This window comes from Castanea sativa, chromosome 1 (assembly GCF_040712315.1).
Source record: "Castanea sativa cultivar Marrone di Chiusa Pesio chromosome 1, ASM4071231v1".
NCBI lineage: Eukaryota > Viridiplantae > Streptophyta > Magnoliopsida > Fagales > Fagaceae > Castanea > Castanea sativa.
Genome location: NC_134013.1, coordinates 17,210,835 through 17,233,003, shown reverse-complemented (window position 1 = coordinate 17,233,003; position 22,169 = coordinate 17,210,835). Strand labels below are relative to the sequence as shown.

General features: G+C 35.8%; 3 protein-coding genes across 4 annotated transcripts; 2 read left to right on the top strand and 1 right to left on the bottom strand.

Annotated features, from left to right (window-relative positions):
• Positions 1–1,447: 1,447 nt before the first annotated feature.
• LOC142622841 (copper-transporting ATPase PAA2, chloroplastic) lies at positions 1,448–15,311 on the bottom strand. Its single transcript, XM_075796399.1, has 17 exons — positions 14,618–15,311; positions 14,420–14,497; positions 13,450–13,547; positions 13,282–13,335; positions 12,956–13,042; positions 11,895–12,059; positions 9,647–9,757; positions 9,260–9,328; positions 8,703–8,812; positions 8,371–8,476; positions 7,193–7,259; positions 6,151–6,230; positions 5,561–6,015; positions 3,916–4,090; positions 3,468–3,599; positions 1,839–1,989; positions 1,448–1,634 (listed from the first exon to the last, which is right to left on the bottom strand). Exons 1-17 carry the CDS (start codon positions 15,249–15,251, stop codon positions 1,546–1,548), a joined length of 2,661 nt encoding a protein of 886 aa, XP_075652514.1. The 5' UTR covers positions 15,252–15,311; the 3' UTR covers positions 1,448–1,545.
• A 231-nt stretch (positions 15,312–15,542) lies between these two features.
• On the top strand, positions 15,543–20,492 carry LOC142622842 (ylmG homolog protein 2, chloroplastic). Of its 2 annotated transcripts, XR_012841969.1 has the most exons (4): positions 15,543–15,946; positions 17,974–18,173; positions 19,399–19,730; positions 20,185–20,492. XR_012841969.1 is itself a non-coding variant. In XM_075796400.1 (3 exons), the coding sequence occupies exons 1-3, from the start codon at positions 15,617–15,619 to the stop codon at positions 19,661–19,663; spliced, it is 795 nt and encodes a 264-aa protein (XP_075652515.1). In that variant the 5' UTR covers positions 15,543–15,616; the 3' UTR covers positions 19,664–19,960. The 2 variants fall into 2 exon arrangements, 1 of the variants encoding a protein (XP_075652515.1); XM_075796400.1 differs by lacking the exon at positions 20,185–20,492 and having other exon boundaries at positions 19,399–19,960.
• Positions 20,493–21,017: 525 nt separating this feature from the next.
• LOC142622843 (uncharacterized) lies at positions 21,018–21,664 on the top strand. Its single transcript, XM_075796401.1, has one exon. It carries the CDS (start codon positions 21,152–21,154, stop codon positions 21,509–21,511), a length of 360 nt encoding a protein of 119 aa, XP_075652516.1. The 5' UTR covers positions 21,018–21,151; the 3' UTR covers positions 21,512–21,664.
• The last annotated feature ends 505 nt before the right edge of the window (positions 21,665–22,169 follow it).

Below are 22,169 nucleotides of genomic sequence, written 5' to 3'. Positions count from 1 at the left end.
GAGAAGACAACCTATAATATAATCCTTATTGCAAAATTGTGATATTTTAAAATAACTACGGTTCCTGTTGGGTGTCATTTAATATTGTAAAATCATTCATCATGTGTGCAAACAAATATGGCAGCCGAAAATTTAGTCCTCATTAACTTTCTTATGGTATTCTTTAGGACTTGCTTCTGCAAGAGTAATGTAGATCCTTCTTCCAAATTTAATAATTCAATCTCGTTGGAATGAATGCCTGAGAATGACCCTTCTCGAACTGTGGACTTTCGAAGGATAAATACAATTTACACTTCTATCTTGGACCTTTTATGTTCCACACTCATTTCAACATACTATTTTTTTGTTTTTTTTGTTTTTCTATTTTCCTTGAAGAAGAAGAACAGAGAAAATTATATTTTCATTTTATATCCTTTCCAGCTTTCCTCCGACCTTCGTATTTCCCTCATGCAGAGAGGATTTTGAAAATACACAATAGAAGCAATGGCAGGGCATCATCACAAACAAATGAAAAGGATTCAGTTTTCCTTTCGTCTCTTGCAGTCTTGGTTTAATCGATTTCCAAATGGTGGTATAGTGACGGTACTGCATAATGCTATTGGTTATTTTAGAGGTCACATGAAACCAACAGGGAAAGAAAAATACTTGACAGGGATTAATACCGTACAACCTGCACAGTAGCTCACTATTGTCCATGGATCTACGGTTCTGAAATCTGAATTATCAAGCCTGCTTTTACCAGCAATGCCCATGCCATGCACAAACAAATAGTTGAATAGTCATTCATTGTTGGGTTCTGGTGGGGCAAGGGCAAATCCCTCTTAACATAAGATATATTTTTTATTACCTAACAATATAAATGTGCACATACATATAGAGACACGAGCGAAGGTGCTTGTGTGCGAGTGGAAGTACGTGATATGTGTGAAGCACTAGCCTTAACAAATCAGTTTCCTAGAGTGATGTTGCTGGTGTTGGGAACAAAAGAAAGAGAAAAGACTAAAGAGTTACAAATCACTAGCCACGTCATGCCCTTCCTGAATAATGTGGAATCTTTGAAGCCCCTAATTTTTTAAATTTGTAACATTCCAAATGATGATAAAATAGTTGGAAGCTAGTAGCCACTAGCCAGCCATAATCCCTCTTTTTTTTTTTGGCTGAATAGTATTCATTAAAACAAATAAAACATCAAACAAATACAAAAGAGTCAAAGACCAAGAAAGCAGAGATACATAACGGACTACGAGGGGCCAGCCCAATGAGCCCATATCTTTTGGGATTCACAACACGTGACGAGCTTGCTTATCTTGCTTCTATGAATATTTGATGTTACGATACTACAATCTTACACTGGCTTTAAGCCTTTAACTCTAATCATTAACAGTTATCAAATACTGTACTATATATATATATATATATATATTTATATTTATACATAATCACACAATAAATGAAAGGAAGCCGTGGAATTAACACACAAAAAATGATTAGAAACAAACTCATCCGGAATTTTTAACAGCGGGTATATTTGTCATCTAATCATAGCTAGTTCTTATTACTTCTCTGACATCCATGGAGCTGTAGAAGCAATGAGTTGGTGACAACAAATATTGAGCTCAGAGCCATCAGGCCACCTGTTAAACCAAACATAGGAGTGAGTCTTTCATGAAACTGGAAAAGAATATTTGGTAGGGCCCGTAAAGTGGTATGTGGTACTGTAATATATGTAGGCAAGGCATGTTCATGAGATACGCATGGAACAATGAACATTGGCTTTTTTAACCATTCCAATCAAAGAATAACTTGGATTGAGTAATAAAACTACGCAGATTGCAGACCTGAAAGTGAAGGCGTCATGGCAAAATCATATTGTGGAAGGAGTACTCCAGCGGAAATGGGGATGGCGACAACATTGTATGCTATTGCCCATGATAAGTTTTGGTACACTTTTGCCATGGTTGCTTGTGCAAGTTCCAATGCATCTACAACCTGCCAAAAACACAACTCAGAAAAAAGAAACACGAAAAACCTAATATAAGCTTTAATGTAGGAAAAAGTACACAGCATACATGGTTCAAACAGTTTCGTTAATGTGACTTCTTCCCTTCTTTTTTCTTTTGGTAAGTTAAAACTTTCATTGGAAGGCAGAGAAAACAAGTTAGACAGATGGACAGGACAAGACAGGAGGGGATTTACCTCCATTTCTCTACTTTGTAATTTCCCAGTTTTATAACAACCCCCATTACCATATGCATAAGTTTTGCATCCAAATCAAAAGCATCAATCTGCCACTAACATATGATAACCATATAAATTTTTTTATCCCTTTAAATCATAAAAGAATCAATGGCCTAATTTGTCAATGGACCATTCAGTCAAGGACAATTTTTACAATAGGAATGGGGTACTCTTCTCATTTTTATTCATTAGTCAACTTTATATAGAAGGTTCCCCATCCTCTGTAATGGTAGTTTAGTTCTCAACTCTCATATTATAACTTGACAAATCACCCAAGAAGCTTTCAAGGAGCATATTGTGCAAGTAAATGTTGAAGGCATGCTCTTCCTCTTTGAATTAGTGTGCATCCAACCTACCAACCCGATGAAACCGACCCAACCCAAACCAATCCAATGCCTTGGGTTGGTGGGTTGGGTTGGGTTGGGTTTTTCTTTTTAGCCTCGGATTGGGTCATGTTCAAATTCAAATTGATAGTTTTTCCAACCCAAGTCCTGACCTAACACATATATAGTGTATTTTATTACCATTGTTAATAATTTTTTAGTTTGATTTATTTTGGTGTTTTGAGAATTAGTTTTGATGAAATTTGAATTATAATTTAGACATATTATGGGAATTGTAAGCTATTAAAGAGATACACTTAATTAATTGATGAAAGCCCAATTATTGACAAGGCTTGAAATTTTTTGAAAATTATCTTCTGACCTAACCCTACCCGACCTGACCCATGTGGGTTGGTTGATGGATTGGGTTGAGTTGAGAATTTTCCAACCTGACTTGTTGGGTTGGGTTGGGTAAAAAAAAAACCTCCAGCCCAACCCATGCAAACCCCCTAGTATCTTTAGTAGAATCATGAATACAGGTTCATATCCATAAGATATTGTAACATGACCAGAGTTTTTTGGGTTGAATGGTTACTTCTGATCCCTACTAAACAGAGTATAGAGCTGGTACTGGCAGTGCAGTTACCAGAGTTTTCTGGGTTGAATGGTTATTCTGAATTCTGATCATCCCTAAAACAGGGTATATATATCCTAGCAGGGGAAAAAAAATATTTTAATGAAATATACCTTGAATATAAAAAGCTACCAAAGAGATTGTTATCAGAAATCCAATGTGTGAGAATGTGATGATCCTCAACATTTTTTTTTTGGCAACAGAGAAATCCCATGTGTGCATAAGTAGCATAAAACAAGAAGAAAAAATCAATCACATTGGAAAGAACATACCTGTGAAAGCTTGTTTCCAAGAAGTACAATGGATGCCGCATCAGATGCAGCGTTCTCTTGTGCTTCAATCTGCAGAGCAATCCCGACATCGGCAAGAGCCAGAGAAGGTGCATCATTTATGCCGTCACCCACCTTAAGAAAACTAGACATGTCAGAACAATGTCATTTCTACCATAGAAAAAGCCTTTTAAAAGTCCATAATAGGTTGCTTAGGGATGAGGTACAAGCAAATCTTTATCTGATATCATGTTCATGGGGATTGGGGAAGGTTAAATGCCAACTGAGATTTACCTCAGAGCTCTTTTTTTAGATCCATGGAATTTAGTGTGAACAGTAAATTGAAAAAAAAATCAGAATTGCTAGCATGAAGGACCTATTTAACCATTGCAAATTTTCTATGTTCATATTTAATTCTAGAGAAGTAATGGATCTGATTGAAGATGGTTACCATAGCAACACGATGTCCTGCAGATTTAAGAGTAGAGATAAATTCAGATTTACGATGCGGAGTCAAGGAGGCATTGATACAATCACTTCCCATTCCAACTGTCTTTGCAATAGTTGCCACTGCCTCTTCCCTGTCTCCTGATAAGAGAACTGCCTTGATACCCTTCTGCTGGAGCCTTCCCATCAAAGCAGCAACATAAGCACATGTAGCCAGAAGTCCAGTGACAAGAATGGCAAGGAAAATATTGCCATTCAACAAAAACCATACAAAGAAACAATGCCAAAATCCAACAAATAGAATGAAACTAAACATAGTTGTTCTGTCAACCAACGTACAGAAAAGCGTTATTACTAATCACTAGGATTCCATCACAACCACGACACAGAATTAATAAAAAGATTCTGTTTATCTATTCTGAGGATTGGGATGAACAATCCAACATAGGGAAGGGAAGTCTAGCAATTAGAAATAGGCTGGCCAACATATCAAGTACAAACATTTATATGTACACAATCTTTTGTATTCTTTGTAATTCTTTAGGCTCCTTCATGTATTTTTGCATGAAGTAGTCTCTTTTCAATAAAGTATTATTACCTATCAAATTTATTTATTTTTTATCATGGAAAACTTACAAAACAAAGTCTATATTTGAACTCATTTCACTTTGCAAGGACCACAATATTCTTTGAAATCTTCTAATTGTGAGTTTAGAGTCAAATATTCACTACAAATTCAGAGACAATCTATATTCTTTTAGTGACGGACACTGCAATGATTGTTTTGGTGAGGTTCAGGAAATCACTGGGTTTAGATGATATAAGTAAGATATCCTAAACAAAGAGCAGAAGACAGTTAAAGAGAGGGGAAAGAGGGGGGGGGGGGGGTGGAAACAAATTTGCATTATAATTGGAATAAACAATGAATAGCTCTGGTCACCAAGGACACTCATGGTCGCCATAACATAAACCTAGATTCTGTACATTATCAGAAAAAATAATGCAGGGTTCTTGTACATACAATAGCAATAGGGGTGGTAAAATTGGACACGACATGCAAACCCAACATAACACGACATAAAATTAGCAGGTTATAGGTTGAGGTTTAATAGATTTGTGTTATATTCGGGATGATATGAATAACCCATTTAATAAACGGGTTGGGTTATGAAACCCGTTTGACCCGTCTAACCCGTTTAATTAAATGACATTTTACCAATATATCTTTCAAACTCTAGGTATATAAACTTATTAGTTGTTGTGGTTTATTTTCTTTGACATATTGTGATTGATTATTTGTGATATTGAGACATGTTTTAGTTTTGAATGATTATTTGTGATGCAATTACTCGTTAATTCTAAATTTTATATTGAAAATATTTATTTGTTTGTTTTTTTATAATTTTTTTTTTCATTTTGATAAAATTTGATAAATAAGTCGACACGACTGATTCGTTTAATAAATGAGTCGTGTTAGGGTTGAAAAATCTTAACCCATTTAATAAACATGTCGGGTTAGTGTTGACCCATATAGTCGGATACTCATGAGTTGACACGACATGAACCCGACACGTGAACATGAATTGCCACCCCTAATATGCCGCTAGAAATTGTCACAATTATATCATTTTATGGAAAAAGCAATTTACCTCGTTACAGTAGATCTAGCATCAAGGCGTAAACTATCAGATATTGCAATAGCACCAATGATGCCTTCTCCTTCACGTCCAACATAAACAACTGTTTTTGAATGGCTTGACAATGATATTCCTATTGATGAATCTTGCATCACAGCATGCTCCAGATTCATAAGATCAGATGAGCTTGTTCTTCTTTGAAACCGTTCATGAACCCATTCTAAGGAACCAACTGCTACCAAACGGCCATCTAATTCTGCCAAGGTTCCAAAACCAGGTTCTACTAATTGCCCTCTTGTGACAGGGATATCCAAATTTAATAATTCAGCCTTTTTTAAAATAGCCTTTGCTATAGGATGTGAAGCTGTTTTCTCTACTGCAGCAGCAATTTGAAGAATTTCAGATTCTGCATAAACAAAAGATGCCACAGCGGACACAGCAGGTTTTCCTTCTGTGAGGGTCCCTGTCTGAAAGTTGAAAATTTGAGTCAGGATGCAGAGAACTCAAATAATCTAGACTAAAATGCATTATTTATACAACAAATCTTATGTATTTCAGAGCCAGTTCCATGTGTTTATGAGTTGGGGCTTGCGGGGGAATACCTTATCTAAAGCAACATAATCTATGCTGGCCAAGCGTTCCAACACATCTCCTCCTCTTATAAGAAGTCCGTGTCTTGCTCCTGCTCATGGTCCAATGCAACAAAGGGGCATTGGAGGTCTCAATAAGTACAATATTTATAGTACAGGGGCAGGGACAGATAAACAGAGAGGAATATGACTATTGGAAATAAACAATACAATAAATTTTAAAGTGCATGTAAGCTTTACACCTTGCTTTATCATATTTTTTTTTCCTTATTTAAAATCTCATATTTCACTTTTGAGTTTTGAATTTCAGATTTTTCTAGATTTCACTTTTGAATTTTGAATTTATTGTTGTCAGGGATTTCATGGAAATAATTGTGGCTTGAATTGATGTACTTAAAGCCTATCAAAAAGTAGGAATGGTTTGAAGCAGTGCAATTTGAATAAGAATTTTCTGATTAAGGATGGCCTGATAGTGATTCCAATCACCCTTAGGTGATGACGCCTAGGGTTTCAGGAAAATTCTAGATGGTGAAGTTTAGGATTTGTCTTTTGCTTTCCCCTAATTTCTATCTTCCACCCCTTGTCCCGCGTCAATTCTGCATACCATCTTATAAAAGTAGTACTGTGATAGACAGTAGAGTGATATTTGAAAAACTGGTATTTGGCATTCAGAGGATGTTTTGATAATCATCCATGGAAAAGTATCCTTTATATAAATATTGATATGCAAAAGTCTCCATTATATGTTTTTCACTTATTTGCAGTCAGAACTAGAAGTTACTCATTTCAGCATTTGTTATGACAGTTGCTCATTGTATGTCATTGATACTCTCAATCATCTCATATTTGCAACAATAATAGATATCGGGAAAAAAGAAAGTTGATTACAGGGGGTAAAGTATCATATGAGCAGTAAGATCTCATGCATACTTGTTTTAGAACTTGTGTGTCTGCATTATAAAACATCCAACTGCATATAATATAACTTATCCAAAAAGAGAGAGAGAAAAAAAAAAAAACCAACTGAATATAGCAAACAAGTTAGATGATGTACCAAGAGAGGTGCCAACTAGAATTGCTGTGGGTGTGGCAAGTCCCAGTGCACATGGGCAAGAAACTACCTTAGGGAGAGAAAAAATTACTCTTATGAAATGAATAAATAACAAAAAAATTTCTTTTAAATCTTCTCTCAAGAGTTTCTCATTTCAATATATAGGATCATCAGCAAAGATGTTTTTTCCTGCATAGATGGCTGTAATAGACAAATGGCTAAATGAATCAGTCCTATAGCATGAATTTGACTTATGAAAATGATATAGTGGGTTTTTTCCTGCATAGATGGCTGTAATAGACAAATGGCTAAATGAATCAGTCCTATAGCATCAATTTGAATTATGAAAATGATATAGTGGATGAGTGTAATTTTTTTCATTGATACTTTTTTTACAATGATGATTATCGCAGATCAGTATGACATGGAGTCTTAAATGGCTGACAACTTGTAAGATGAATGGATACACAGTTTTCAGTCTGCAGCATCGTTCTACAACTGTCTAGTCACTGGCTTAAGCAGCCTTAATTTTGGTTATCACTTTTCAATCAATGATGAGATCTAAAAACTATCAAAAACAAAGTATTTGAGACATGGATTTAATCTCAGTAAGATTTTATGTAATACTAGTTATGATTGAACTTCAAGAAGATTTAATGGAAAAGAGGACTATAAAAATCACCACAATTGCAGGGAATCATCCAGATATAGAATATTTCTATACAGTTTAATAGGCATCCATTTCCATTTAAATGTCCCAAAATCTTTGCTGAATGACAACAAAAAGTAGTTTAAATACTTTTACACAGTTTTAGTCTGCAGTATTGTTCTACAACTATCTAGTCAGTGGCTTAAGCAGCCTTAATTTTTGTTAGCACTTAGCACTTTTCAATCAAGGATGAGATCTAAAAACAATTGAAATCAAAGTGTTTGAGGCATGGATTTAACCTAAGTAAGATTTCATGTAATACTAGTTATGATTGAACTTCAGGAAGATTTCATAAAAAAGAGGACAATAAAAATCATCACAATTGCAGGGAATCATCCAGATATAGAATATTTCTGTACAGTTTAATAGGCATCCATTTCCATTTAGATGTCCCAAAATCTTTGTTGAATAACACCAGAAAGTAGTATAAAGATGATTAGTTATAATAGCATATAAGTTCACCAATACTCACCAATACATCCACAGAAAGTTTCAAGCTTAGAAGCAAAGGATTTCCTTCTGGCCCAGCAATATCATTGAGCAAAACATCTGGAAAAATGTGTGTCCCAATATAATACCTGAACAGGAATACAACCAGGTGTTAAAAGCAAGTAGATTATAACAGGACATATATGAGAGTTAATAAATTTCAGTGTCAAGTTAAATTGATTAATGTCACATGAGGTTTATAAATTGTAGCCTTTCTTAAAAACTCCGATACTGGTCCTATTTATCCTTTCATATAACCTTAAAGTATTTTTAAGTGTTATGAATGTAAGAAGAACTAAAGAAGCAAACACATACCAAAATGCAAATGTAGCAGCTGAGAGAGTCATTACACTATATACAAATGGCCCAGCTATTGAATCTGCAAGCCTTTGTATGGGTGCTTCATGTCCTTGAGCATCCTCAACCTGACAATAGAACTTTCATATAACTAGAAACCACTAATACACATCGATCTAGTAAGCATTAAAGTCTCATATAATTTGAACCATCCACTTATCATATATATGTATATATATGTATGTATGTATGTAATATAATATAATATGAACCATCAAGCATTAGATTGTTCATTTAGGCTTATCTCAATAACTGTCAGTCCAACCAGGCCAGGTTTTATTTGAGCTGTTCACACAAGTGTAGTAAGTTTCAAATGTTTGTTTATATGGGTAAAGCAATAGGAGAAATGGGGTCAATTCTTATTTTTTTCAAGAAAGTCAAGTTTCATGACTTTCTTACCCCCCACCCAACCCAATCTTTAAAACATGAGGCATTTCAAAATACTTCTAGATTAGAATTATGGACCAAAATGATATGAAAAAGAAAAGAAATAAAACAACCGTTGTTTTACTAACCATGCGAAAAATCTTGGAAATTGTTGAGTTGGCACCAGTGGAAGAGGCTTCAATCCTCAAAGGACCATCCTGAAATACAAAGTAGCACTTCTAATTAACTTAAACAAAATTGAGACATCAAAACCTGCGTAAAAATTTGGAAGTCCTAAGAGTTAACTGAAGAGTGAACTATGTGGCCTAAAGCTTGATTTCACAAGGAGAAAAATGGTCAGTAACAATGTGTTTTCAAACTCCCATCTCATATATCCTAAATATATAAAGGCAATACAAATATTATTATGAAAAGTTCTATCTATGTCTAAACATAAGCATCACAAAAAAAATATCACCCTAAAGAACAGAATTAAGGGCAGAAGGAATAACATTCAAGCCTTCACATAGTCATACCCAGTTTATAGTTCCAGCAGAGACTGTGAGGCCTTTTTCCTTAAACACAGGAAGTGACTCTCCTGTAAGCATGGATTCATCCACAACACTTCTTCCTGAAAGAACTCTTCCCTGTTGCAGGTAATTTTAGTTTCAGTTGACATCAATACAAACATTTCATTTTTAATATATGTATGCACATATATACATAGATACATATGATGCAAGCAACAAAAAGCTTTGGAAGAGCAAAGTTAAAAATCAAACCTATTTGATGCTATGGTCTAAATTTGATGTGGTTCCTAGTTGTAATCTTACGAAGTCTCAGTCTAATTAGTTTTGGCCTTAACTTTATGTCTATTTGTGCTAGGAAGCTGTTTGTTCAGTTCTATTTAATTTTTCTAAGCTAGGGGTGATCTGGTAATTTTCATATTTTTGGAATGAGCTGTAGTAAAGGCTTGTGAGTCTTATTTTAAGTTTTCGAATCCTTTTCTATTTTATTCTAGTAGTTTCTACCTGGTGAGCGGTTCTTATCCATTTTTAACTTGGGAATCCTAGTCTTTGTTGTAATAGGATTGATAAAAGCCTATATAAAGACCTTTATCATTATGTAGGCGAAAAACTCAGAGAATGTTTTAATACATATTCCAGTAGCTTTTGAGCTTTTAAGGGGTGATTGCCTATGCTTTTTCCTTCTTCTTTTTCATATTTGTTTTATCGAGTACCAAATCATCAGATCCGTTTTTTTTTTTCACACCTAGTTACCCCTAAGCCCCTTTACAAGTGGCACTGACCTGTTATTGTTCCACTGCCATGAGTGAGAGGTAATGCTACTCTATGAAGCCAGCCTTGTGTGGTGTTGTCCTACTTGACCACTCGTCCACTCCACTTTCACAACTTAGCAAAAGGGAAGAGGGGGGAAAGCTAGTACATGACATGACAGGAAACGATAAATAAATAATTTATATTTTTATGCATATTATATATATTTTTAAGCATGTTTTATGTTAACTAGTGATGATGATTAAAATATCCTACGCGATAATAATTACAACTTTTAAGTTTTAATTGCTTAACACTAATCCCTATTCCCATATAGCTTTGTTTTGACTGAGAGAGTTAAAAATAAAGAATTAATTACATTCAGCTGTCTTAATGATTAGAAAATACACAACCAGCTCAGTCTTTAAAAAAATTGAATGTAAAATTTCACTGAGGAGCCTCTGGCTCTCAAACATAAGCAAAAGCAAAGAATTAAAAAAGACATAATAGAGAACATAGAGAAGAGAGAATGGCGAGAGCAACATCGATGGGCTGAGACGAGTGCTGATAAGCTTTGTTGGAGTGTAGATGTAGATGACAACGAGAGAGAGAGAGAGAGAGAGAGAGAGAGAGAGTATTACAATCTAAACACCGATTGACGGGTCAAATCAATCCACCTTTTTTTCCCCTAGTTTTATCATCACCATTTTGCAACCATGTCCCAGAAGTGTCTTGACTGTATCCGAAATTAAAAAAAATAAAAATAAATAAAATAACAGAACTTTTTTTTTTTTTTTGTGGCCATGTCCATGCTTCCTAGCTAAGAAGTGAGATAGATGTTGGCTTTATTTGTGTCTAGAGCTACCTTTGAGGTCCAAGTGCTCAATTTAGGTGGCTTGGAACTCGTGTGTAAGCCTTCTCAACCAACTTAGCCATATATATAAACTTTACATCAAATTCCCAACCAACATTTCATTAAGAACCCTAACTGTAGTTCTCTCTATCTTGAGTCAATATATAACGGAAAGGGGCTCCACAAAGAAAAAAGAAATAAAATGAATGAGAGACTATCTTAAATAATCAACAAATCAATTTTTTAAGCAAAAACATGTTATGTGTATATATTGCTCTAATATGTATTCATACAACATTCTAATGAAATCTTAAGGCTATACACAAATATTTGACCTAACAAGAAATTATCTGATTTCATAACAAGGTTGGTTTTTATGTTAAAAGGGTAAAACATATCAAGTCAGAGATAAATTGCACTGGGGAAAGGGTAGACTATAAGACTGATTGAAGATTTTATTTATTTATTTATCGGTATGTTAAATGCACCAATGTGTCTTGAACCCATGACCTCATCTCCATCTCAATATTATGGGAGGGGGAAGTGACAATCAAACTATGGCTCACTGGCAGGAGCTGATTGAAGATTCAAATGTGATTTCTCATAATAACTGATTTTAAAACATGGAAATCCATAAGCATTCTGAACACTTACATCAACAGGAATAGTTTCTCCAGGCAAAACCAACACGGAGTCTCCAACTCGAATGTCATCAGTTGGAACCTCAATACATATTGCATCAGAGCAAAGTACACTATCAGCATTTGAATCACTTTCAGAGGACATGATCACAAGTCGCGATTGAGTGGATATCAATGACTGCAAAAACATCCAGCACATTCAAATCAACAAGAGTTGAATATTTTATCCACAATAAGATATCAAAGCATATAGGAAAGGACATCATGCATAGATCAATTTCCTGTACAGTCAAATAAAGGTCATTTCCACCCATGACTTTTTGTGGTAAGCAAATGCTATACAATGGGGCATAAAGAAAACAAGAAACGGGTGTTCTGAAATGTATTGAATTTAATGAAAGTAAATCGTGGTGCCATGTTTTTAACAATACAGTAATTCACAAATACTCAGGCTAGCATGTTCATCACAGTGAGCAAATGGTACTCTCTCATCAAATAAATATGCTTATCTTTGCTGCCTTCGTATTTTTTATGACATTAGGCTAGACCTAATACAGACAACAGAGACATGGAGAACTACATCAAACCAAAAATACATTAAGACAACTGTGATCAACGTGTTTCAGCAACTGAGAAAACAATTGTCTTTTAATATAAAACAAAGTACCTTGAATTTGGATCATACATTTTTTTCATTTCTGCTAGAAATGAAAGGGGGGGGGGGGGAGGAGAGGGGGAGACAAGCTACAAAAGTACATAATAGAGCAAAGAAAGAAAGAAATAATGGGAAGAACTAGCTTAGTGAGTGTTTTATCAAAATGCACTGAAATACTAAAAGGATAAATACTACTACTACTACTACTAATAAAAATAATATTCCCATCCAAACTCAATATCACCCATTAAAAACCTTTCATACAGATAAAAAGAAATATAAATCAGAATGGCAGGTAAAAAAGGCACAACTGCACAAGTTAAAGAAGGTACAATAAAGCCGAATTTCATGAGAAGAGACTATAAGAGTTTTCATAGATTATTTTGTTGAAATTAGCATAAAGCACATTTTTAACTTACTAAAAGTTCATTCATATCACTTGATGCCCTGATCCTTGCCTTTTCTTCCAGAGAACGTCCTAGGAGCACGAAACCAAGAAGCATGACCTGCATGCTAAAATACAGGAGCCTTCCATGAGGAATTTGTTTTATAATGAACTTTAATGTTTAACCTACTAGCTTTCACATGTCATGAAGATCATCCAAAAAACTTAACAAGCTCAGCTTAAAAAGCAAAAGGCCAAGCCACGTTGAGTAATAGGTTTCTCAAACTCAGCTTAAAAACTTAACAAGCTTCTAAGAAGATTATGCAAAGTACTGAAAATAATGAAAGTAAAGCAATTCACCGGTTCATCGAAGAATGATGCATCCCATTCAAGGCCAGGGTTAAGAAGTGAGACCTACAAGAGAGAATAAATTTAAGATAATAAAATTTACAACCAAAACTGAAATATATCATAACCATCTTGCAATGCAAGATAAAACTCAATGTTAGCTTTCAGAAAGAGCCTCACCGCACTAATGATAAATGCAGAGATTGATCCAAATCCCACTAGAGAATTCATATTTGGTGAACCTTTCTTGAGTGCCCTCAAACCATCAAAAAGCAAGTCTGAAACATATTCTTACTCTTTTCAATCAAAACATATTAATAGACATAAAGAAATTTGAACATACAAAGTAAGCAAACTACACTTTACCTCCTTGGCTATAGTTTGATTTTAAAATTCATACGTTGATCGGTTCAATGCCCTTATAGTTTGGATTAGACTGAAAAAATTGGGTGAACCTATCAAGTGATGCTACATCATCATCATTATCTACTATTCAACACCCTAATTGCACACAATCTTCCTTCCTTTTTCTTTCCTATCAAATGCCTGGTGTGCCAGTGGGGTGAATTAAATTGATACATTTTGTATGAACAGTTAGAGGAAAAAGAAGAAGGAAGAATGATAGTTTACAAATAAGGTGTCAAATTGATGATGATGTGACATTACTTGATAGATTTACGAAGACAAATCAACTTAATATAAACTATAAGGAGGTTCAGTATAATCTTTTAAACGTAAGGAAGGTAAGGCATAAATAAACAATAATTTAACCTAAATTAATCGATGAGCAGGGTCGGCTATAGATCCTTAACAGATTAGTCAGGATCAGCCACATGTATTTTTTTCCTCCATTTTATTCTATCCGAAGTCATAGTCTCTGTTACTTCCTTAATTGATATGTCGTTCTAGTAATTTCATTTTTGGTCTTCCTCTACTTTTTATTTATTTATTTATTTTTCATTCCCTCAACTTGAATCAACTCACTCTTTGTCGCTCTTTGTTATAGGTACATTGATCGCTCTCCGAACATGACCAAAACCATCTCACTATCTCAAATACAAATGAACATTTATTACAAACACATCAAATCCCTCATGAGATACTAGTTGACAAAATGTACAAAGAAGATGAAAGGGAAGCCATTACTGACCTCGTCCAGGTCCTAATAGAGCTCCCAAAGCCAAACCGCCCTTCACATACGAATTATGAAGTACCTCCCAGAACGATCCTACACCAAACAACAACAATGAAAAATAAATCAAATGAACCAATTTTTTTGCTTTGAAAAGCAAAACTTAACTTGCTCGTTCTTGTTTCGAGTTTCTGATATAATTTGATTAACAATTACCATGAGCAACGTGAATTCCAAGAGAATGCAAGATATGCGAACCGTGCGATCCGCAACACAAAGCCACCAAAGTCCACGCGAAGAACACGCGGCTCCGACTCTTAGCGAGCAATTCCTCTTTCTTCTTCGCCATATCCTTCCACTTCTTCACGTTCTCCGTTACTCCCATCCCCGAAACCCTCCTCTTCGTCGGGAACCCACACTCCGTCAGCTTCACAGCCAAACTCTCCGCAACATTCGCAGCCATCTCGAGCTTCGCGACCTCGGGCTTCAATTTGACCGCGGCGGTCTCGGTCAACATGTTGACCACCACCGAGTCGACTCGGTCGTCGGCGGAGAGCAGCGATTTGACTCGCGACACGCAACCCCCGCACATCATTCCCGATACATCGAGAAGAGCCGACGACTCGTCGCCGCGGCTGCGAAACGCATCGTTTTGCGTACCCATCCGTTCGGTTTCAAGAGAGTTGGAGATGACGAGATTAGGAGCTGAGCGGCGAAAGCAAAGTTGAGGACGGCGAAGAAGATCATTATTACGACGCCGTTTTACTGGAACCAGAGTATTAGAGTCTGTGCTATAACTGAAGCAGAGCTTTTTGTGAGGCACGAGAGAGAGTCTTAGTAGATCAGTCATCGTCGGAGAGAGAGAGAGAGAGAGAGAGAGAGGGATGGGAAAACCGAAAATGAACGAAATGGAGGTGTTCGTTGAGTAATTTGAAAGTGGCGTAGCGTGTTTGATCAGGATGTGACACGTCAGATAATTATATCCTCGACTTTCATTTTTGGCTGCGAGTCAACTAACTTGTGGTCAAAATTGCGGGAGGAGTTGCCACGCTGTATCCATAGTTGAAAACTGTGCAAAACGCCGTCGTATGGAGTGTAATGATTTTAGGATTAAAATATCTCTTTTCCAGATTTCTATGCGTTATCTTGTTTTACTTTTAGCGTTGCTTACTTACCACCAGTGGACTTGGTTTGGTGAGCTTCGCTTCGCAAGATATGGCACTGAATGGTGACAACGTTACGGAATGTAAGGCGACTAAACCTGTGCCAAACTGTGGAGTGTTCTCTTGGGCATTTACTCAAACACCATTGGCAGTGGCACCCCAATTCCTGAGACCATTCAACTCCAACTCCAACTCCAACTCCAAGCCTAGCAGTAGTAATTATGTTTGTCCAAATCCAAATACCTTTCTTCGTGACATTCAAAGCTCTATCATGTCAACTACTGATAAATGCTTCAAATTACTTCATCTCTTCGCTTCGGAAAATCCTGTTCTCAAGAAGCTCCTCGCTTGGTCTTCTGAATTTCACACTATCCGCAAACAGGTACGTAACTCTCACTCTCTACTTTTTACTACTCTTTTGGGGTCTCAGTTGGAACAATGTTGGAATCTTGATAACTGATTGAAGTAGGAGTAACTGATTCTGATGGACAGAGCGAACAGTGAGTAGAATATTTACTTTTATGACTTTCTGAATAAAATATTCGGTAAGGGAAGGTTTCAATTATAATTTCAATCAGGCAGAAGATGAAAGAGAGACTGAAACCACTGCACTGGAGAATTCATGTAGCCAATAGCAAAGTAGTCGAGTTGATCCAATTACTGATTCCGGAAATGTTTCATTCAGCCTGGATTATGTTTTGTGCTACTTACATGGTGTTATTCTTGTAGAAACTTTATTCAACTTGCCCAACAATTTGGATGTTTTATTATTTGTTTTAGGGCTAGCAGTACTGCACTATACAAGATTGACTGCCTATCTATCTTACTATTGAAACTAAATGGTCCATCATGAAGATTTGTCTTAGAGTCTTGGTGAATTTCCATGGTGTATGGTTGTATGCTTTTGCAGAGCATATAGTTTTAGTGGATGAAAGTAGACATGAAGTGAACGCCAAGTTAGAAACCTAGGGTGACGCCTTAGAATTTAAAGGCTTTAAGTAACTTTAAAATGTAGTACATAGAGTGTGAGTAAGTAATAGGACAAATAAAGATGGGGCTTTTGATATCATGAATCAATAATTCATAAGAATGGAAAGACTGAAGATGATGTGAATCATAAGATAAGAGCGGGGTAGATGAAGTGGAGAAACGCATAAGGAGTATTGTTTAATCATAAAATACCTATTAAGCTAAAGGGAAATTTTACAAGATTGTTACAAGAGCAATCGTGCTATTTGGCATTGAGTACTTGGCTATTCGGAAATGACATGTTCGGTTAAGATTAGCATAGCTATTTTTTTGATAAGTAATGAAAAATATATATAAGAGAAGAACACCGCCCCGTACATAGGAAATGTACTAAAGAGGCAAAAACATCAAGAAACCAAATTACAATGATCAAGCAAAACAAGAAGGGAAAGACGAGAAAAAGAAGGTAAAACTAAACACCAATCGAGAAGAGTAAAAAAGAAAAAAGACTTAAACTCAAGAATGGACCGCTCGCGGCCCTCAAAACTTCTAGAATTCCGTTCCCACCAGATACACCACATCAAACAGTGCGACACCATCCTCCAAATCACTATATTGTGATGACGTCTGAAATTGCAAGTCCAACAATCCAACAGATCCACTATCCTTTGCGGCATCACCCAACAAATACCAAACAAGCAAAAGACCATGCTCCACATCTCATAGGCTATAGGACAGTGAAGGAGGAGATGATCAACAGATTCCCCACACCTTTTGCACATATAACACCACTCAAGGACAACAAAGTGCCTTTTTCGAAGATTATCAATAGTAAGAATCTTGCCTAGAGCAGCAGTCCAAGAGAAAAAAACAACTTGGGGGGAAACCTTCGATTGCCAAATCATTTTCCAAGGGAAGGTAGTGGCAGTAAGGGGGGAAAGGGAGTGATAATACCCACTCACCTCGAAACCTCGCGTGCTGGCTAGCTTCCAACAAAGCTTGTCAGAACCTACACCCCGCACCTTAGTGGAATAGATCAAAGCCATACACAAATCCAACGAGTGTGACTCTTGATCATTCACTAAACGGCGAAAATACAAAGAGTAGAATGTTAACATAGCTGAAATGAGAATGTTAAGATAAATAAGTGGAAATACAAAGAAAGATAAGATATGAAATGCATAAATTCGGTTAAGATAGTAGTGACTCCCATTGATGAAAAAAATGGGTAGAGTCACTTGAGATGGGGAATGAAAAGAGGTAGTGGAGGACCAAAAATAGCACTAGTAAAAGTTTTTGTTGTTTGTATTGTAGTTTACCAAGGATATTTTCCCACCTTTCTTTATCTTCTTGTACTTTTCTTTATGATACACCTGAACTGATATTTAATATTCTTCATTTCTCTGATCAGTTGGAGTAACTTGTTGAACTTTACGTCAGATTGACTGCAGGAACTACAGGAACATGAGCTCTCTGTCCAATCACAATTTTGCTGCTGTCTTACCTGGAGATTCAGTGGCAGGGCTTGTGGTGGCTAATGGCATCCTGAATTTCCTGAACATTTATAACACAGTTTTGATTGTCAGGCTTGTCTTGACCTGGTTTCCAAATGCTCCCTCTGTCATTGTTAGTCCCCTCAGGTGATCATCCTATATGTTGAAACTCTGATATAGTAAACCTTTCAATTCCATCATAGGAAAAGGGAAAAAATACAGGAAAATTGAATTCATGTGAACATGGTGTTAGAGAAATTTGATTAGAACTGCTGGGGTGATTAACAATGAATTTGCCTTTTAGAGTCACACTGGCTGATGTGATAACCTCCATATCCAACAGTGGCGACTCCAGGAATTTTGTTCAGGGTGTTCCTATTCCACTTTGAAAAAATTTTGGGTCATTTCGGTCTATTTCGGGTGTTTTGGGACATTTCGGTAAATACTGGCTGCAATTCAAAATTTGGCAAGCATGAAGTTTGTACTTAAAAAAAAATTCTTAAAACCAAAACAAATTTGCATTCTGCACACCGAAAAACCTCAAAAGAAAAAAAAGAAAAAAAGAAAAAAGAAAAGAAAAGAAAAGAAATTAATGAACAAAAGTACCGGTACAATAAACAATAAGTTCATTTGAAATATTAATCAAATTATTAATTATTGTTGTTTAGTTGTTTCATAAATTTGTTTGTCTTTTATAAACTATAATTTGTTGTATTGTTGTTTCATTAATTATTAAATTATAAAATTATTAATTTTTGTTTAACTTAACATAATTTAATTTGTTTGTCTTTTATAATGTATTAGTTATTAAATTATTAATTATTGGTGTTTAGTTGCTTCATTCATTTTTTTTACTAACTATTAGGAGTCTAGCACACACTTCACTGTGCGTAAACACACACCTCATGTGTGCACACACCCTTGCCTCTGCATGCATTTTAGTTCAAAATTTGTTTGGCATAAAAATTTTGAGGGTGTTCCTAATATTGCTTGAGAGTGTTCCTTTTTTTTTTTTTAAGGGTAAATAAATAAATTAAATTAAATTATTATATATAAAAAAAAAAAAAATTCAAGCCAGGGTGTTCCTAGGAACACAGGAACACCCTGGCTACTGAGTGGCGTCGCCACTGATATCCAATCTGAATTACAATATTGTAAAGAAATAAAGGCAGAATCGTTCATAGATAAGGTCATCATTGTTCTTTAGTCCATGGGGTGTCCAGAACATATAATTGATGTTGGAGTTTGTAGCCTGCTTTATGCATTTAGTGTTGAATTTCAACTTGCTTCAGTGATATGGAAGATTGACTGATTGTTTATTCTGTTCACTTAATCTGTACATCTTTCTGATGGATATAATGTTTTCGTTCAGCACTTTATGTGATCCGTACTTGAACATATTCCGTGGAATTATTCCACCACTTGGAGGGCTGGATCTCTCTCCCATACTGGCATTCCTCGTTCTGAATGCCTTTACTAGCACTGCTTCTGCACTTCCTGCTGAACTTCCTGGGACAAGAACATCTGAAGAAGGTCCTGCATCTCATTCAAAGTTTACTAATCTTACTACATCGCAGAAGAAATGGCTGCTAAGGCTTCAAGGAAATAGGTCAAAGAGCTCCAGTGGTGTCAATTAGGCTATTCTGTTCATTTCAATCTCTCTCTTCAAATTTTTCTGCCTTACCAATTGTCATAGTGTACTAGGTATACATTTGTGTATTCTTATCATTTTTGAGTTATGAAAAATAATCTTCCGAATATTACCTATTTACCTTGACTTTGAATGGCTGAGGTGTAGAAATTCTTTTGTTACGCATGTTGTTTCGTTGTCTCATCTTCTGGCATCTTGCTAGAAATGTTGTATTAGGCATGCATGAACAATCCAACTTAATCTATTCTTGTCAAGGTGACTAGTCTGCTGCTATTGATATTCAGTTGTTCATGGCTAGTGGTTTTAGCTGACTACTTGATTTTGTCTTATGTGCTCTAGATATGTATCAAAGAAAATGATGTGAATGCGGGTTTTTTAATTCATGTAGAACACTTTGTGCAGCTATTTGATCAGATAGTAATAAAGAATGGAATGGAAGTTAAGGCCCAAGCTCGATTCTCAAAGGAGATAACTTATGACCCATTCACATTCTTATATTTTTGGTAGGTGTATCCATGAAGATCTCCTGCTCAGGGAAGACTTTTTTGGCTGCTTTATGATGTGTTTAGAGAAAACCAATGAACTCTTGCTCGAATGATACTTTCTTCTCCCATAAAAATGAGTAGATGGTGAGCCTGTTGATTTGAAACCCATTGGATAGAAGTATAACTTACCAATAAAAAAAAAACTACTATATGCTTGGAGAAAGTCTATGTTTTCCTATCGGGCAGGCCTAACAGGTAGGTTACCATCCTTGTATGCACTTTATTGTTTATTCTTCCGCGTGCAATAATCCACTCTATTTTCTTTGTTCTATTGTGAATTTGTGATTGGTCATGATCACAATTTCGTGATGCTTTTTAATTCCTTTTGATGAGTAAATAAACGGCTTTGCCACCTTGTATATTGTGGATATGTGTTTGAATAGCATCAGACATATTGTGGATATGTGTTTGAATAGATTTGAGAATTTATGCAACTCATAGACAGAATCAGATTCCAAACAATCATGTACACAGCATAAGACATATATTTTTGTTAATGGGGGAATAGTCTAATCCCTTTCCAGGACTTGGTCACATCCATTCAATCTAACCAATGTGACTTCATGAGTAAGCTGCCAAAGCACTATCTTGCAAAGTACCTAATTTTCATTACTTGGATTCCTTGGGGAGGATAGAGTATAAAATGAGTGTCCTTTTTCCAGAAAAACTTCCCCAAAGACGCTGTACCAGAAAATTCCCTGAGATCAGCTCCAAAAACAAGCTAACATCAGCAACTAGTCCCAAAGAATATATCAATCTAAACTATCAAGAGGGATGGAGAATTCTCTGGTAAAACCCCTCCCATCACGGCCTTCCCTCTTTTTTTACCAAGTACACACTGGCCACTATACAAGTTTTGGTGAAATTTGATCAACTTGAATCCTTAAACAACGAGACAAGGCGGTTTTCTGTAGAGAGTTGCTTCCTGAATGGAGCTTGGAGCTACATACAGAACAAGTAGGTTTACTTCATATGAGAGGCTGGTGGTAATAGGCTTGGCTCTTCTAGCTGTGATTTCTCCTCTCTATATTGACCGGAAACCGGAGAGTGATGAAGAACGTGAGGAGGAGCCCTTCAGCCTTGTTTCTTGGTTGCCTCTGCTGCTCTTGATGTTGATCTTGGCCATTGTTTTGTCACGTTACTTAGATCAGAGCTGTAGCAGGTTTGATCCTTATTGGATTCACAGAGTTGGTGGCTCTTCTTGTGGTATCATTTTGATTCTCTTGGTGCTTGTACTGGTTTTGAAGTGCAAAGGTTCTGTAATGAACTGGGAGGCCTTACTGAAATGAGAGAGAGAAAGAGACAAGTCTTAAAGATTTGGCGTGATGCTGTGTTTAAGGAAAACAGTAAGCAGCTTCTCAGTTTGGGATTGAAGTACTTTTTGTATCTTTTCAGATATAAGAGTTAGCAGCTTATTGAATGAAATCTAGAAGTTTTTGTTATATTAATATTTCCGATCCATTTCTTTCTAGAGAGTAAAGAACAAGGTAAACAGCCTCCCTCTCTCTCTCTCTTCACACACACAAACTTTTTGAGCTGCAATAAAAGAACACCTTTCCATGGTTCTTAACAAATATCTGGGGTTCTTGAAGTTGAAAGCCGAGTCAGATTTTCACCGCGTTGGATTTTATTTTTATTTTTTTAGTCTCACAGCATGTAAAAATAGAACAATGAAAAAGGAATTCTATTTAGTTTTCTATGTTTTCTTTTAGGGGATGGAAAAGTAAAAGAATAAAAAAGATTGGAAAGATAAAAAAAAATTTAATTTAGTTTTTTTTTTTAGCATTTGGTACCACATCCGATGATGAGAAAATGGAAGGATTGGAAATAAATATAAATTTTCTTTGATTGGTTTGGAAGAAAAATGAAAGAATGGAAAAGGCAATAGGTCTGAATTTATTATAATGCTCATATTATATAATTTCTTTTTAATAGTATCTAATAAGT

Excerpts from the sequence above, each read along its gene's own strand:
- LOC142622841 (XM_075796399.1), bottom strand. The coding sequence starts at position 15,251 with ATGACTGATCTACTAAGACTCTCTCTCGTGCCTCACAAAAAGCTCTGC. Across the intron at positions 8,477-8,702 it reads GCTGCTACATTTGCATTTTG|GTATTATATTGGGACACACA; the intron begins GTATGTGTTTGC and ends ATTCCTGTTCAG. Across the intron at positions 1,990-3,467 it reads TTGGAAACAAGCTTTCACAG|GTTGTAGATGCATTGGAACT; the intron begins GTATGTTCTTTC and ends TGTTTTTGGCAG.
- LOC142622842 (XM_075796400.1), top strand. The coding sequence starts at position 15,617 with ATGGCACTGAATGGTGACAACGTTACGGAATGTAAGGCGACTAAACCT. Across the intron at positions 15,947-17,973 it reads TTCACACTATCCGCAAACAG|ATTGACTGCAGGAACTACAG; the intron begins GTACGTAACTCT and ends ACTTTACGTCAG. Across the intron at positions 18,174-19,398 it reads GTCATTGTTAGTCCCCTCAG|CACTTTATGTGATCCGTACT; the intron begins GTGATCATCCTA and ends GTTTTCGTTCAG.
- LOC142622843 (XM_075796401.1), top strand. The coding sequence starts at position 21,152 with ATGGAGCTTGGAGCTACATACAGAACAAGTAGGTTTACTTCATATGAG.